This window comes from Mytilus trossulus, chromosome 8, assembly GCF_036588685.1.
Source record: "Mytilus trossulus isolate FHL-02 chromosome 8, PNRI_Mtr1.1.1.hap1, whole genome shotgun sequence".
Taxonomy (NCBI): Eukaryota; Metazoa; Mollusca; class Bivalvia; order Mytilida; family Mytilidae; genus Mytilus; species Mytilus trossulus.
In genome coordinates this window covers 21,679,001-21,696,600 of record NC_086380.1, presented here as the reverse complement: position 1 = coordinate 21,696,600, position 17,600 = coordinate 21,679,001, and the positions used below count along the sequence as shown (strand labels likewise).

The 17,600-nt window shown below is 31.7% G+C and overlaps 1 protein-coding gene across 1 annotated transcript; it reads right to left on the bottom strand.

Moving 5' to 3' along the window:
* Positions 1-1,473: 1,473 nt before the first annotated feature.
* Positions 1,474-9,662, bottom strand: LOC134727454 (uncharacterized). The gene is made up of 5 exons (XM_063591837.1): positions 8,996-9,662; positions 7,992-8,444; positions 7,345-7,524; positions 6,703-6,720; positions 1,474-1,613 (listed from the first exon to the last, which is right to left on the bottom strand). Exons 1-5 carry the CDS (start codon positions 9,660-9,662, stop codon positions 1,474-1,476), a joined length of 1,458 nt encoding a protein of 485 aa, XP_063447907.1.
* Positions 9,663-17,600: the final 7,938 nt, after the last annotated feature.

Genomic DNA, 17,600 nt, shown 5'->3' with positions numbered 1-17,600 from the left:
GGCATCCGAATATTATGGGATGCCAGTATCCAGACATTTCAGGATGTTAGCCTCCGGATATTTGGGGATGCTAGCATGCGGATATTTAGGGATGCCAGCATCCGGATATTTGGGGATGCCAGCATCCGGATATTTTTGGATGCCAGCATCCAGACATTTTTCGGATACCAGCATCTAGATATTTTGGGATGCCAGCATTCCATTATGTAGGGTTACCAGCAACTCTTTACATAGGGATACCAAAATCCTCAGTTTTTTGGATGGTAGCATCCAAACTCATGTAATGACATCATTTTAGTCTTGTGGGATGCCGGAATAAAAAAAATTAGGAAGCCAGCATTCAGTTTCTATTCTATTCCATGTAAAAAAAAAAGAATTACATCAGCATCTATCAAAGAAGATGATGCCATTTTATTATTTTTCTTCATTATCAGCAGACACTTTTTTTGTATACATTGACAAGAATTTTTTTATAAAAGAACTGACATTACTTTTTATTGTTTTTTTATCAATTCAAATTTATCGTTAGATATGAGCGTAATTTTCTCTAAAGTAGTTATTAAAGTTTTCCAGTCTTTTGGTATCATATGCAGCAAAGAGTGGTATTCCAAGAAATTAATATTAAGATTATATTTTTCGCAGAATTCCTTTAAAGTAAAAAAATTGCTGTTTTCATCAAGTAAATCACCTATAAAGAAAACTCCTGATTCAACCCACCTCTGGTAAAATATAGTTTTATTATTAATTTCCAAACTCTTGTTTAGCCATATGGATTGTTTCATGATCCCTTCAGCAGTGTCATTAGTGACAGTGTTTAGGATATTCCAGTTTAGTAAAATATCTTTCCAGAAATTATTAAAATTTGAAGAAATCTTTTGGATACCACCAGGGGTCATCAACCATATTTTGTCTGTTCCTAATCTGTTGTATGGATCTATTAACAATGTTTTCCATGGGGATATATTCAAGGAGTCTAAAAGTTTATTTATCCATGTCATCTTTAATGAATAACAAAAGGATCATATATCTGGCATTTTCAACCCCCCCCCCCCCATTTTCAAATAACCCTATCATAACTTTTCTTTTAATCTTGTCTGGTTTTCCTGACCACAAGAAACTAAAAAAAATATTTTGGATTTCTTTTATTTTATCATCCGGCGGGTTTGGCAAAACTGTCAATGATTGAATTAGAATAGGTAGAGCAAGTGATTTAATGACAGTGATCTTTCCCATATATGTTAAATCTCTATAAACCCAGGAATTTAGCAGGCTCTACATTTTTTTTATTTTTTCTTCAAAATTTACAAGCGTTTTATTTTCACTGAACAGATCAAATTTTATTCTTAAAGTTAAAATTTTTCTCAATGATTCCAGTTTGAATTTCTTGTAGTTGTTAGTTTATCCCTTGAGTGAATCTTTGACCCAATCCATATGGCTTCAGTTTTATCAAAATTAGCCCTAAGTCCCGCACACTCAGAAATTTTCTAAAGATTGCTCATCTTCATCTAATAAGAGACATGAGTCATCTGCATACTGGCTTAGTAGATACTCAGAATCATTTTTTTTCATACCATTTATATCTGGGTTATTTTTAAGTGCAGCACTCATAAGTTCTAAAGATAATATAAAGAGTTATGGAGATAGAGGATCACCTTGTCTAACACCCCGCCCAATATTAAAAAATTGAGAGCAATGTCCATTATTTATAATACAGCTCTGAGATTCTGAATATAAGGTCTTGACCCATCTACAAAAAATAGGACCAAATCCCAGAAAAGACAAAGCCAAGTCTATAAATGACCACTGAAGAGTATCAAAAGCTTTCTCAAAGTCTAATAAAAGTAAAAGACCTGGTAGATTATCATCTTCTGCCTTTTCCATAATGTCAAAAATAAGCCTGATACATTCTCCTAATGCCGATTGTTAGTTGAAAAAAACGTCCTCGAAACTTAAGAAATATGTTTTCAATCCCGAAATCAATGATATTGAAATGTCAGTTTCAAAACAAATATTTTTAGAATCAGAGTTGTTTTTTACAAAGTGGGATTTTATCTCTCTAAGACGATACTTGTATCTACGTTGCCCATAATCATTTTGTCAACCTGATCAGCGTCTAGTTTATAAATCGTCTGATAAAATGTTAATGAATCATGATCTACATCAAGATTATATTCTTTAAAATTTGACCTTTAGTTTGTAACCAGGATTTGTTTTCTCTCAATCGATTTATGACTTTCGAACAGCGGCATAGTACTGTTGCCTTTATATACCCATTTGACTTTAAGTAATTTATATATCACTAGATGCACGGAATTCATACATCAGTAGATGTAAGGATTCATTACACCATGCCCGATTTTTGCTTTTGTGTTTACTTGTTGACAAAAAGTGAAGATTATGTTTGCGTTACAATATATTTGTTTGTCTCGTTTAATTGCATGTTTTTACGTTAACTGTATGCAATTGAAACTGTTTGTATTTTGTTTGTATTTTTTTTTTATCGCTTTTGATAAAGAATAAGGATTGCTAAATGATTGCCACAGAAACAGCTATCCAATAAAGTCCAAATGACATCATTGCAACTACCTGTATATGTCACATTAGGGGTATACAACTATTTTGAGGAAAGGGTCAATACTTCTCCTGGTGGACTACTAGATCCGACGTCTATGTGCGATTGCGTTTGTTTTAGTTCCACTTCTGTAATTCTATTGTTCTGTTGTTTAATTGATTTGTCTCTCTCGATTTTAATTTGTAACCCGAATTTGTTTTCTCCCAATCTATTTATGTCTACTATTTAGCAATTTACTATTATTGACTTTATGGACATTTTTAAAAAGTGTTAGATTATGGTTTGTCATTACGTCGTCTGATCTTTTTATTACCGAACGTGACTTACTCCCGAATTTGACTGTTTTGCTGATTGTGAATTCGTTTTGCTTTACGACGTGGCACGGTACTTTTCCATCCTAAATTAATTTGTTGGGTTTTGATGTTGTGTTTGTTGTTGTCATCGGATTTTGTCAAATATCTTAACGTTTGTAGTTGTAAATCGTATTTTTTTCTGTTGTATTTGTGTGTTGTGTTGGGGATAACTACTCATCCAGTTCATTGGTAGATTTAATTTTGGATCAACGAAATTTCCACGGTATATTTGGTTTACAGTTTGATCAGAAGAAGCACACACAAAGCTAGATAATACAATTAATTATCAATTTACTACTACAATTAAGTATTATTCAGTATTATAATTGTCACTGTTATTTATGTAAGAAAGATAAGTCATATAAGTCTAATCTTTAGTTTCATCCTAATTCTTTCTCAATTTTCGGTACACGTTTTAGAAATTTAAATGTGACATCACTTTGGGTGTTGCATTGACTATGGCTAACAGGGCTGTGATTTTGTAATGTATTCGTTTTAATTCTTTAATTAGCTAGTCATCAATTCAGTTTAATCATATATATCTATTATATAGTAATTTTATAAAATTAGTGTTTGCAAAACTATGTATTATTCTTGATAATAATGATGTTTTTGTCCCAGGCGTATAACCCTGGCCTCACAACTTTTTGGAACTTTTGGTCCTCGGCGATCTCCAATTTTTTGTGAACATGGTTTTGTGTGGGTGTAGCGCTTGACTGGCGTATAAAAAATTTTTTTTAACCTTTTACCTTGTGATGGCTCTTATTCGTTCGTTTCTCTGTCCTATATTTTCTCCCATTTAGTTGTTTATTTATTGTAACCCTGTCGTGTAATGATGTCATGCTGATGTTATAATTAACACTGCCATTAAAACAGGAGGTTTAGCATGCCACAAACCAGGTTCAACCCACCGGGTTTTTTTTGCAGAAAATGCCCTGTACCACGTCAGGAAAATGGTCATTGTTACATTTTACTTCGTTTCTGTGTGTGTGATATTTCGGTGTTGTGTCTTTGTTGTGTCGTAGTTCTCTTATATTGTCCGTTTTTAGATGTCAAAATTACAAAGAAACTTGGGTTTCAACTCCCTCGGGCTAATTTGATCATAAATGGATTTGTTTAATTTTGTCTTTTTTTTGTGTAAAGTTTGTTGTCGTTTATATAGGTCAAGAGACTTTAGAACGTTATGTTATGTAATGGTTTCCAGTACTTTCTTGTACACTTTTGTATGTAACGTAACTTTATTGTTACTTTTCTTTTTATCTTACGATCATCAAGCATCTTAACTAGGAAGAAGTCATGTTCTTCCACAAGTATTACAAAGTTGATAACCCTCAAGTTACTCGTCAATATGACAGTTCTTGTCCATCTTTGGCTATCAAATATTAGTTTTTAAGTTTTCTGTTTTCCTAATGACGGTAAATCCCGAAATTGGCTGTAGACGCATGTATTTTATAACGTGTTGTTTTTATTTTACTGCTTTCATAAATTGGTAAAACCCGACCAACTATAGATGCAGGTTAGTACTGATGAGTGATTCAGATAAAAAAGGGTTTTGTTTTTAATAACGTTGTATCCATTCGTTACCTTTGTGCTTATGTTTTTGTTTATCATTTATTGTTTCTAATATTATACTAATTTGTACTGCATCGAGAAGGTGTGGGATGATATGGTAAGTACTTTCAAATGCGAAACCATTGTTATTGTCGTCTTTGTCGATATAACATCATCAGCAAATGACAACTTGTATGTCTGTTTGAATTTTTTTGTCATTTGTGATGAATGTTTACTTGCGACTTCTACTATAATATCCACGATTTCTGTTTGAGTTTTGCATTCAATTTTGTCAATTTCACGGAATTATACCCGTCATACAAGTAAGATGGTTATTAAGATATTAATCTTGTTTTAACTCACCATTCTCTTCAGATAATGTCTGTATTCAGGATAATGGCAGTTATGTTCATTTGTTCTGTTGATTGACAATGTTTGATTTTGACATGTTCAACCCACCATTTTTTTCTTAAAATGTCCTGTACCAAGTCAGGAAAATTACCATCGTTATATTATATTTAATGCGCTTCCCTCAGTTTTAGTTTGTTACCCCGATTTTGTTTTTTGTCCATCGATTTACGAGTTTTTTGAACAGCGATATACTACTGTTGCCTTTACTTTTATTATAGTTTGTTTCTGTTTTGTGTTTCTATTGTGTCGTAGTTCTCTTACATTTGATGCGTTTCCCTCAGTTTCAGTTTGTAAGCCGGAATTGTTTCGCTTTTTCTCAATCGATTAAGAATTTCGAATGGCGGTATACTACTGTTGCCTTTATTTAAGCACTTGCCCTTTTTTAATCAACATTGCAGTTATTTTTTATGCAATGTTGATACCATGGCTATTGTTTTCTAACAGAATGTTTGATAAGATGATTTTTATATTGACAAAGAAGCTCCTAAACAAAAGTCCCTCATTGTACATATGGAGCATTACATAGAAATTGTTATAGTCTACAACTTGACTTGCATAGTATTTATGTCACGTTTTATGTGTCGAAAAACATGATACATGAGTTCATCTAGATTTAAATAGGATGTATGTTTCTTCATTTCGTGTGATGTATAATAAACGGATGTTATGTTTGTGGCGTAATATGTGTATTTCTGCTACGTTTGATTATGTTCTGGACATTGTATTTAAGGTGTGTTTATCATGACAAACATGCTCCTTGTTTTTTTGGTTTTTTTTGTTGGGCCGTTTTTTTATAACATTTTCCAAAACATTTATTTTGAATCATTAAATTTAAATTATATTGAAATATGATTGCCGTATCACTGTTGAAAGGGATAATTGTGCAGTCACACACCAAGCGATATTCTTTATACGATAAGACTGTTCTAAACCCAGATAAAGTAACTCAGTGGATTTTGTTAGCTACTGCTTAACAAGATTGCTTTAACTTTATTGCTTTAGATCAAATCATGATGTTGGGGTTTTTTTTTCAATTGTTTATTTATTTAGATACTAATAATGTCTTCATGAACAATTATCAATATACTTATTACAATGAAGAAACCAAGAATATTGTCGACAAAATTTTTACTGACTCCTTATTTACCAACAGTGTCATGGTAAAGGCTGATGCATTTGCTAAACAGTAAGGAATAACACATGACAATGTTTCTGCCAATGAATGAAGATGCTGTATCGACTTATAAGTAATTCATATAAGGGGTGAACATCATAAGCAAACAATTTAGAAACATGTATAAACATTTATTATAATGTACAACAATGGTAAGTTTCGGACTAATACGACTTCTGTGGTGTTGCTCAATAATCATATGAATAAGAATCTGAAAGAAAAGAAAAGGTCCACATAAGTAAACATCAAATATTAAATTTATTTCCACTTTTTTTCTACTTTAGTATATGTATCCTTTTTCTTACTAAGGGGTACACAACTCTTCGACTAAAATAGATTTGGCTTGTTTATTTTACAAAAATCTTTGACAAGATATTTGATTTGACTACCACTACCACGTGTTTGTTAAAAGTGTGTTAGCTTCTATTGTCGTACCTCTTATGTTTATTTCATTATATTGTAGTTACTGTATACAGGTATAGATCATTTATTCATTTATGTATTGATGTATGTATATTGACCATTTGTACAATGCTAGTGTCTGAGGATAATAAAACTTGAATCTGAAACAAAATCGTGTAATGCCCTTTTAAGAAATAATTATAGCCTGCTAAATAAATGTAAATGATGGTTCTACATACCAGTAGCTCTTCTATATCCTGCAATTTAAAAATAATACATGTTTATCAATTTATTGACTTTTATTCTGATACAAGAATTATAAATATTAACACATTCTATTTTAAATTATAAAAAAGACTTTGTATAAATGCCAAATAGGTAACCATCAACAACAGTTCAAATAATGTTGATATAAGCAATTCCATAGTTCTTTATTATTAACAAAAAATATTCTGATATGATTTGCATATCAGAGAATAAGTCAATATAATTGATTGAAAGGGTATTTTGTAGAGGATCTGGAAGTCATTAATTAGTTGACGACGTTGACGGAATTAGTTTTCCTTAACAACGTAAACAAGATAGTTATGATAATTAAACACACTGGTTCGACGTTTCACATATTTAGTTTCACTTCGCGTAAATTGTTAAATAAAACGTAGGCACAAAACATTTATTTGAACCAAAAACCAAAAAATATATAAATGAGCCATGCCAATTCAGTGACACAAACAAAATAAAGGGTCAAACGACTTTATAACGGATATTATTTGTTTTTTTTTAACCGAACCATGTCACTCATCAACATATCATAAAATCCTTTATACTCTGAAAAAAAGGCATGTATTCCCTTATTAAATCTTGATTGAACTATGACTTACTTTTGCCTCCCATTCCCATTCCTCCCATTGCTCCTCCCATTGCTCCTCCCATTCCTCCTCCCATTCCTCCGCCCATTCCTCCCATTCCACCGGCCATTCCTCCTCCCATTCCTCCGCCCATTCCTCCCATTGCTCCGCCCATTGCTCCTCCCATTCCTCCGCCCATTCCGCCGCTCATACCTATGTATAAACAAGACTTATATTGAACATCATATACACATCAACATAATCAATAAAAGTAGATAAATAATTTGTACAATATAAACGTTTCATTTGTCAATATGATAATGTTTATCTTACTTTTATGCATGTATAACGTTAAAATATATGAATTTTATCTTAGCTTATATTCGTGTCTAAATATATACATGTATTTTATTATCATAAAATGTACAGTAGAGTAATATGACTTTTATTTTTGTGTAACTCTTTTTCGTATTCATATTCGTATTAATTTGTAGGTTCTTCATATACCGGCATGAATCTGTTTTTGTATCTTTTGTGAAAGGTATATACTTTAAACATATATATTATGTCACATCAATGAATGGATGATACAAAAAGGTGAATTTAGTGTTTTCTCCTATACGGCTTGCGCAATAATTAATTGAAAAGTAGGAGAAAAAAATAAAATCAATTGTATTTACCTCCCATCATGGCAGCCATCATTTTAGCTCCCATCATTTTTGACATTCCTGGTGGCATTTCAATTTCCATTTTTGGCATTGGCTTTTGCATTGGCATAGGTTGTGGCATCATCATCATTTTAGCCATAGCTGCGCCCATTCCTCCCATACCACCTCCCATTCCACCGCCCATACCTCCTCCCATTCCACCCATACCGCCTTCCATTTCCATTCCAGCGCCCATTCCTGCGCCCATTCCAGCGCCCATCATACCACCACCCATGCCGGCGCCCATCATACCACCGCCCATTCCACCTCCCATCTTTGGCATTGGCATTTCAATTTCCATATTTGGCATTGGCATTGGCATAGGTTCTGGCATTGACATTGGCATTTGCATTTGCATAGGCATCATCATCTTACCCATACCTCCGCCCATTCCTCCCATTCCTCCGCCCATTCCACCGCCCATACCTATATGACAGGGAAAATAATAAATAATACCATTAACACTTTACATAGTTATAAACTATAAAAAAAAAAAAAAAAAAAAAAAAAAAAAAATAAATAAGGAGATGTGTTATGATTATCAATATCCACCAAATTAAAATAAAAAAATGATTTACATTAATATTCAACACAATACAAAGTGGATTTGTTTATGTAGGTATCTTACGTTTTTACTTTCCTTAACTTCAACATGAAATATATATTTAATTTTTTTTTCAAATATATTACATTTAATGTCAAACTTACGACATGATATATATTACAGGTAATGACAAACTTTCGACACGATTTACATTGGTTTTTTTTTTATTCAATTCGTATTTGATCGTTTTTAATTTACTAATTTTAAATGACAAGTGAATTATTTTTGTATGAGGTATCATGCTTAACATATATTTGTATTATCTCCGAGCGATGAATGGATTATACAATAGGGTGACTTTTGTGTTTCTTGACCGTACAGCAAACAAACAAAAGAAAAATGTAATTTAAATTTAGAAAATAATTCTGATTACCTCCCATCATTGACATTGGCATTGGCATTTGTTGTGGCATTGCCATTTGCATTGGCATCGGCATCATCATCATCTGACCCATTCCACCGCTCATTCCACCGCCCATTCCACCGCCCATCTTGTTACCAGCAGCTGGAGCGGGTTTCATTTCAACCTCCATACCCATTCCACCGCCCATTCCTCCCATACCACCTCCCATACCGCCTCCCATTCCACCGCCCATCTTGTTACCAGCAGCTGGAGCGGGTTTCATTTCAACCTCCATACCCATTCCACCGCCCATTCCTCCCATACCACCTCCCATACCGCCGCCCATTCCACCGCCCATCTTGCTTCCAGCAGCTGGAGCAGGTTTCATTTCAACCTCCATACCCATTCCTCCCATACCGCCTCCCATACCACCACCCATACCGCCCATTCCACCGCCCATCTTGTTACCAGCAGCTGGAGCGGGTTTCATTTCAACCTCCATACCCATTCCACCCATACCGCCTCCCATTCCACCCGGAGCGGCTTCCATTTCCATCTGCATACCTTTTCCACCGCCCATTCCACCTCCCATTCCACCGCCCATACCACCGGCCATTCCACCTCCCATTCCACCGCCCATCATCTTACCCATACCCATACCACCCATCATACCACCACCCATCATACCACCACCCATCATACCGCCGCCCATACCGCCACCGTAGGGAAAACCATTAACTGTGACGAAGACAGCCATAAATGTGATAACGATCTGAATTGGATTCATTATGAAAGACTGAAATAAAAGACGAAATGATTGTTAGTAAAAGAAACAAATATTTGCAATTCATTTGTTTTTTATTGATTGTCTGATAATATTGAAAATAATTTTATTAGATTTGTGAACTGTTTATGTGTAAGTCAAAAGATATTAAACTATAGAAGATAGTGTTTTGCTTTCCTGACATCGTGTAACATGTGTAATATATTAACACTGATTAATTTTTGCGCAAGAGGCAAGAAACAAAAAAGGGAATTTAAACTCATTCCTTGTATCTATTATTATTGAAACAGTTTTAGGCAATAAGAATATTCATGAAATATATTTTAGTGATCTATAGACATGATAGAATAAAAATAAATGATAAGACCAACCAATTTTGTTTTTATGTATAATTCTTATTAATAAAATCTCTATGGGTAACCATGTTATATTTCAAGCTACAAGTCATGCAAAAATTCTAAAATGTGCATAGATTTTTAATGAAAAAAAAACCACAATTATGTAAGAAGAAAAAAGTAAGAATTTTGAAATATGATATCAGAAGATGGGTTTTGTCGAAAATATGGAATATATCTACACATTACTATGTGTCTCAAAATGTTTGCAATAAATTATTCTAATATTGTACTGCTATTCAACAACCAAAGATAACAGGATACAGTTCAGCTACATTTAGTGATATACTTTTATGTCTTCAAATACTTAAACCTCCTTGCTTTTTAATACTTCTTTGTTTGGTTTGAGCACTCCTGGTTTATCCTCATAACGTTTTCAGACGAATCATATATATAACGTTCAACATTCATTTTTATTGTAGCGATATATGAATGTCTATAAATATATGTAAAATATAGAAGAGACAATTAATGATAATGTTTTGGTTTTAATTGATGTTTTTTAAACCTACATTAGAATAGTAACAACAGATTCAAGAAAGTAATTTGCATTTCTAATATGTAATGGTTATTGTAAATATGTTAAAAAGATATTAATCAAGTTATGAACAGCCTTATTTCCTTTCGTTATAAAATGTATGTTTTCAACAGAGGTTTTATCATCTTAACGTTGAAGTAAAGTTTGATGCATATTAAACATATTCTTAGTATGCAAAATCAGATCATAATTCATAAAAACAAGGAAAAATGCCTAGTTATTGAATTTTCCAAGTTAAATGTGTGGTAATTCAGACCTCATATTTTTATTTAAAATATATCGAATAAAGGTTCTATATTTTCCTTGTAAATTCTGTTCAGGAAAACGAAAATTAAATATTGGTGTTTAGAAAGATACTACTAAATATAGTTTTTGAATATGGCATCTACCAGACTGTTCACTACTATTAATGTATAGTATAAGTTGAAAAAGATATTGTTTGGTTTTTGTGGCAGCTAAAAAGATGTCCGTGTTCAAAATAATTATGCAGTTAATGAAATTAGGTTTTATGTAATTTGAAATGAAATAATTGGCAGCCTCGATTATTGATTTAATAAACATATACTGAATGGAAAACAAATGAAAAGACCACTTTATAGATTGTATTGGCCGGATGCGCTATTATGGAATAATCTTTATTTAGGACACTCAAAGTTAGATATTTAAAACCTACAAATGTATGAAAAATGAATATCGGGGAAAATCATATAACTTTAAAATAATAACTCAAGCAATCTAGGGTCATTAATATCTGATGGAGGCAAAACCTTAGTTAAATTGTGAAATCACCAAATAGTAAATTTCTATTAAAACAACCTACCTTTAGTTGTAGCAGTGAGATGCTATGGTAATCAGGGAGGACAATCAAGTTGTGACCATATTCAGAGACTGGACCCCTTTTATAATAATCTACTACAGGAAACAGTGCATTCAACTTTAACGCCTTGTAAAATAGAAACATGCTAAAACATCAGTCATATCTCTTTATTATCATGTTTGATTTGAACCTGTTAGATTAATTATAAGTTTTAGCATGTCAAACTAGTGTACGATAGATGTAACGTATGTAATCGATTGTAATTGATATGTTACGAAATAGTGTACACTCGATGCTGAGGTTGACAAATCACACGTTTAGTTTGGGAACAGCTCAAAACACATAAGTGATTTTCAGATTTGAACTATATGTACGTGTGTGTTAGTTGAATTTTGGGTTTCAACTGTTACAGACTGATTCTGTTTCTTATTACTCTTTGCGAACATAATTATAACAATTTCCTTATAGATATTAGTTTTTAAATTCGAATAATTCATAGTATATTTTTTGTGAAGATTACGCTTTCATGAATTTCTTTTATATGTTCCTTTTATAACACTAAAACTTTAAGCTGTTAAGGTATTGCAATTTCAAGAAAATGTTTCATTAACTTCCTCATAATTGTTTTTGTATGCCTTACACTACAAAATCTTTTATTATAGATATGATATATTTAAAAGTTGAATACTGGCACCTACGTAATTTTAAATGTAAAATACATTTAGCCTAGCATATTTCAAATTAAAACTTTTCAAAGCACTTTCATGATTTTGAAATCTTTTCAAATAAAAGGAGACAGATATGATATATTTTTTAATGAGACAGTAGTTCATCATTTCAATAATATCAAACGTCCTTTTGTTGTCTACATACGGTTTCACACAAAATATGTATGTGCTTAGTCTCTCAAGCTCAAAAGTTACCATATTTTTTTTTATATTTGTACGATACTGAATACTAATAATTTGTGGTTTTGAATTACCAACAGGATGGGTATTTTGGGGTTTATTTCTGACATTTGCATTGACACTAACTCGTTTAATCGATGTTCGGTCATTGTTGTTTATTGGTTGTTGGAAATAAACTCATCATAAATAACAGGACTAAATTTAGTATATACGCCTGACGCGACTTTCGTCTACAATAGACTCATCAGTGACGCTCCAATCCAAAAAAGTTAAAAAGGCCAAATAAATTACGAAGTTGAAGAGCATTGAGGACCAAAATTCCTACAGAATTTGCCAAATACAGCTAAGGTAATCTATGTCTGAGGTAGAAAAGCCTTAGTATTTAATTCAATTCAAAAATTTGTAAACAGTGAATTTATAAATTTGACCATATTAATGACAATTCATGTCGTCCTCAAAACGTATAAAATATGGTGTCCATCAAGTAATCTTGCATCTTTATAATGTCAGCATTTTTTTGTTTGAATCAGAGTGATTATTTACGTAGTACTATTTATGACTCCGTACTTGTATCTACGTTGGTTACTTTTTTCATGAAACAAATCAGGACCAACTCTTTTAATTTGTTTTTTGGTATGTATTGGTTCAAATACTATTGCGAGATGAAGAAGTTTTAGATTGCAATTGTAAAGCAAAAAGTATTTGAGATACATAGCCGGTCAACAACACGAATAGGATTTTAATTGTTAAATCGATAATCAATGTTTTGACATAGTCCCCAAATTAAAAATATAATTAGTCAACCTTAGCGTCTGGTATATACCTTTATTAGTACACGTCTGATACAATGTTACTGGGACACGACTGTTACAACATACAATGTACATCAAGATCATTATATTCCTTAATTAGACTTGAAAATGAAATGAAAAAATGAAAAAATGAACTTATGATTCATATCATGTTTAAATGATTCAAATGGGAGTATATGTCATAGAAAGGTGTTTCTAACATATCGATCTCCGGATATATTGCATCATTGGATTTTTAGAATTATCTCACTATTGGTTATCAGGAATGTATATATACCATTGAACATAAGGAATAAAAACATCATTTGGTAGTATGTATTTAGGGCATTTGATACAGTCAAAGGAGAGGTAAAGATGTTGCTAAAGAAAAAAATGTTGTTTAAGTGATTTCGAACTGTGGCATATCGGGAAAAGATACATTTTTATCATTCGAAGGGATTGAACACTTGAGAAAATGAGTTCAATGAACCCTTTTTTAACTTATTTTGGTTTGATTACGTATGTTGATTATTTGTACCAATTTGTAAGGGATGTAAACGATGATTTTGTTTTTAAATTAGATAAATATACAGATATAAAATATGGACTCTTTTGTTAAATCCTGATACTTTGAATTACTTGTATCCAAAACAAACAAAAATCTGCCTGTGTTCATCTTTTGAATTAAAAAAGTTATGTATGTCTTTTGTAATTTAATTTTCAATAAAGGTCTCAATTTCGATCCCAATTATCTCTTTAAGTAGCACATGAAGGTATATTTTATGACATATTTGACACAGTCTTAGGTGAAAAAAGCTAGTATAAAAGTTTTATTAAAATATCAACGTGGGATCGAAACTGTATTGTATTGAATTTACTGAACTAATACACCATTGCGTGTAGGGAATTAAAACACCATTATTTAAATTCAACTTTAGGTGTAGTGTAATAATATACACATTGGATGTAGGGAACATTTACGGCATTTTATGTTTGGAAGTTAAACACCATGTATATAGGGAATTAAAACACCATTGGATGCAGAGAAATTTTAACAATAGTGAACATAAGTTTAGCTGGATGTTATGTATTAATTCAACTTTAAGTGTAGTGAATTAATAAACCATAGCGTGTAGGGAATGTAAACACCATTAGATGGTATGTAGTAATTCAACTTTAGATGAAGTGACTTAATACACAAATTGGGTGAAGGGAACTTTTACACCATTGCATATTTGGAATTTATACACAATTTCATGTAGGGAATAAAGACAAATCTTGATGCATACATTTAATCTATAATACACAATTGGATGTAGGGGGCTTAATTATACATCACTAAATGTATACAATAAATACACCACTGGGCATAAGGTATAACAACAACATTAGACGCAGGGAAATCATACACGATTGGATGGATAGAATAAATACATGATTGAATATACGCAATTTATATACCATCAATTGAGAGGAATCAATACACCATTTGACACATGGAAATAATGCACTATGACATGCAGGATATTATTACACAATAATCCTATATTTACTGTTACGTTTCCATATTGAAAAAGGGTAAAGGCAATTTTTATGTTTCAATATATTTTTGTTTTTCTTATTTTACATATCTTTAAGTACCAGGCACCAAGTACCAGTGCCAAATCAGGAATAACAGTTGCATTGTCATCTATTGTTTGATGTGTTTGAGCATTTGGCTTTGCTATTTGCTAACGGACCTTCAGTATAGAATTGTCCTCGGATTTCAGTGTTTTTGTTAATTTATATTTTAGTGTATGTAAATGGCAATATCTATGTTTGGTTTGTTGTTTGTTGATCTCCTGTTTTAAGGATATCTAATTTGATTGCGATTGAGATAACTATCCATTAGGGTCGAAATAGCATAATTTGCAATTATATGTCACATTCGAAGGCATGAAATTTGTAACGTGTTGTTTTCATTTGTAAAGCACTCTGTTGACATCTCTAATAGAGGAATACCAAGTCTTCGACCATCAGCCCAGTACTCAGTACCCCTGTATTGATACTATTTACATAATAAACTTCCTTCAATTGTCATTTTTTTTTTAATTTTTATCATAAAAAAATCAACTAAGGTTTCAACTTTTTCAAGCAAATTCGCATTAGATGTATTTTACTATTTGTTAGGTTTTTTTTATTACAAAGATCTTCGTCTGTTTTTGTATATCATATACACCGTTGACTTTGAGATATCTGGCATTATTTGTCCGTAAGAATCATAAAAACAATAAAGTGCTGTTTTCATTCGTAACAGCTTTCTATAAAGACAAACTCATTAAATAAAGCAATTATGTACTAGTATTAAAAAGGTTGAACAATTCAAACGAAGATACAACAACCTGATTAAATATAAATAAATAAAATTGATATTTATTCTATAGATCCGACTATAAAATATATCAAACTCACTGCTAGGTCTATCATTAGTGTTGCCATATAACTAGCGAAATATGCATAAAAGGCTTATTTCTGCTGTTTTCGTGCAATTTCATCTGTTAAAAAATTGTGCGGTTACTTACATTACTAAGGTGCACCAATGTGTCACATATGAACTAATTTGGTAAAAGTGACATACCGTCGCTTTTGCATTGTTGTTTGGCAGATTGAAACATAATGTATCGATAAATCGACAGTGAGCACCAGTTGATAACAAAACTTTAGACCATAATATTCCCTTTCTCAAATGAACTTTTGTTTGTAAAAATCTGCGTTAGAACCATCTACATATTGGCTTTATTTTTAAAATATATAATGAGCAAGGGATTTGTAAAAGACATTTTTTCTTTTTTCTAAAATACTTAACACAAAATACTAAGACTAAATATATAAATATTCAGTGTCTTCTTCACAAATGATTGAGTTGGTCTATACTTATTGATTATTACTGTTGAGGTTCGGTTTCTTTTTGGCTTTACAGTTTTTTCTTTGTTTGTCTTTTTGTGTTATTGAGGTAGAGTTTTTATTATTTAATGATTAATTACGGTATCTATGCATTATTCTGTTATGGTTTTCTTTTTATAAGGAAAGTCCGGTTCAGGTGGGTACTGATGCACGATGAGGAAAAAAAATTTTTTTTTTTTTTGTTTAGTTTTTTACAGTGTCGTTTCCATTTGTTTTACACATGTAATTTTATTTGACTATATTTGTACTTTATAATACTTTTAACGACAAAAGATTTTTTTCTGCATCCTTGTCATCATTCTATACCACTACAAAACCTTTTCTTTGTGTCTTTCTAAGATTTAATTGTATGTGTATTTACATTTTTTGTCAGTTGTGATGCTTGGTAATATGATTTTGACGTATCCTAATTATCGCTAAATGTACATGACTTAATCGATTGGTCTCTCAATTTTGTCAATGTAACAGAACTATAGACAACTGTCATTCATGTGGAAATTTTAGACAGCTTTTAATCAGGTTATATGTTTTCCATGGGCATCAAGTGCGCCCCATCAATGGCAGACTTGTTCTGTTATGAATCACAGTTTATGACCAAACTCAGAACAGATCCGTTTGAATTGCATTCAATTGATAAATTCTGCAACACTTTTCTTTATTTGTCGTTAAATGATAAAGAATTTTCTAAAAATAAACGCTAATAACTATCCTTTTTTAGTTTAGATATTTCGGTTATACACGAGGAAATGTAAACTAAAACATACGACAAAATGAGTGGTGTTTGTTTCCTATTGTTAATTTCATTTTTTAGGACGACGGAGATGTTCCTTTGGCACAAGCGTACAGTATATATAATCCAAACTGTTCGCTATGTCCGTGTTTGTTGTGACGTTTCGGAATTCAATTAACGTAATCTGCGTAGTTCTGGTTAAATATTAAGTCAAGGATTTCGTTTCTACAGATTACTTCTAACCTTTACTTAATTTTTCCATTGAAATACAGATTTGGTTTGAAGTTCGGTTGTTCTTGATTCAAACAAAATTGCACATCATAATTTTACGATTATATTATTTACAGAACTATGAAATTTTAAAAAGATCCAGGAAAAGTGATCGAGCCTTTAAATAATTTTTTTCTGAAAGGTGACCAGTTCAACACTGAAATCCTTGAACTATTTATTTTATATTATAAATATTTAATATTTTATTGCAATTAACAAAGATTATTTTATCAGTTGATTTAAATAAAACTAGATATTACTTTTATTTAGATAAAGATATAAGAGGCAAATTCCTGGTTCTTGAATCTTTCGATAATTGTATCGTGGCATTGCACAATGGCATCTTTTTTATGACTGTTTTTGACGTCTTTATGCTAAATTCATTTGATGTTGCATGTGTACTTATTAATACTTTTAATCTTAGATGCATGATTTTTATTTATTAGTCGTTAATGGCTT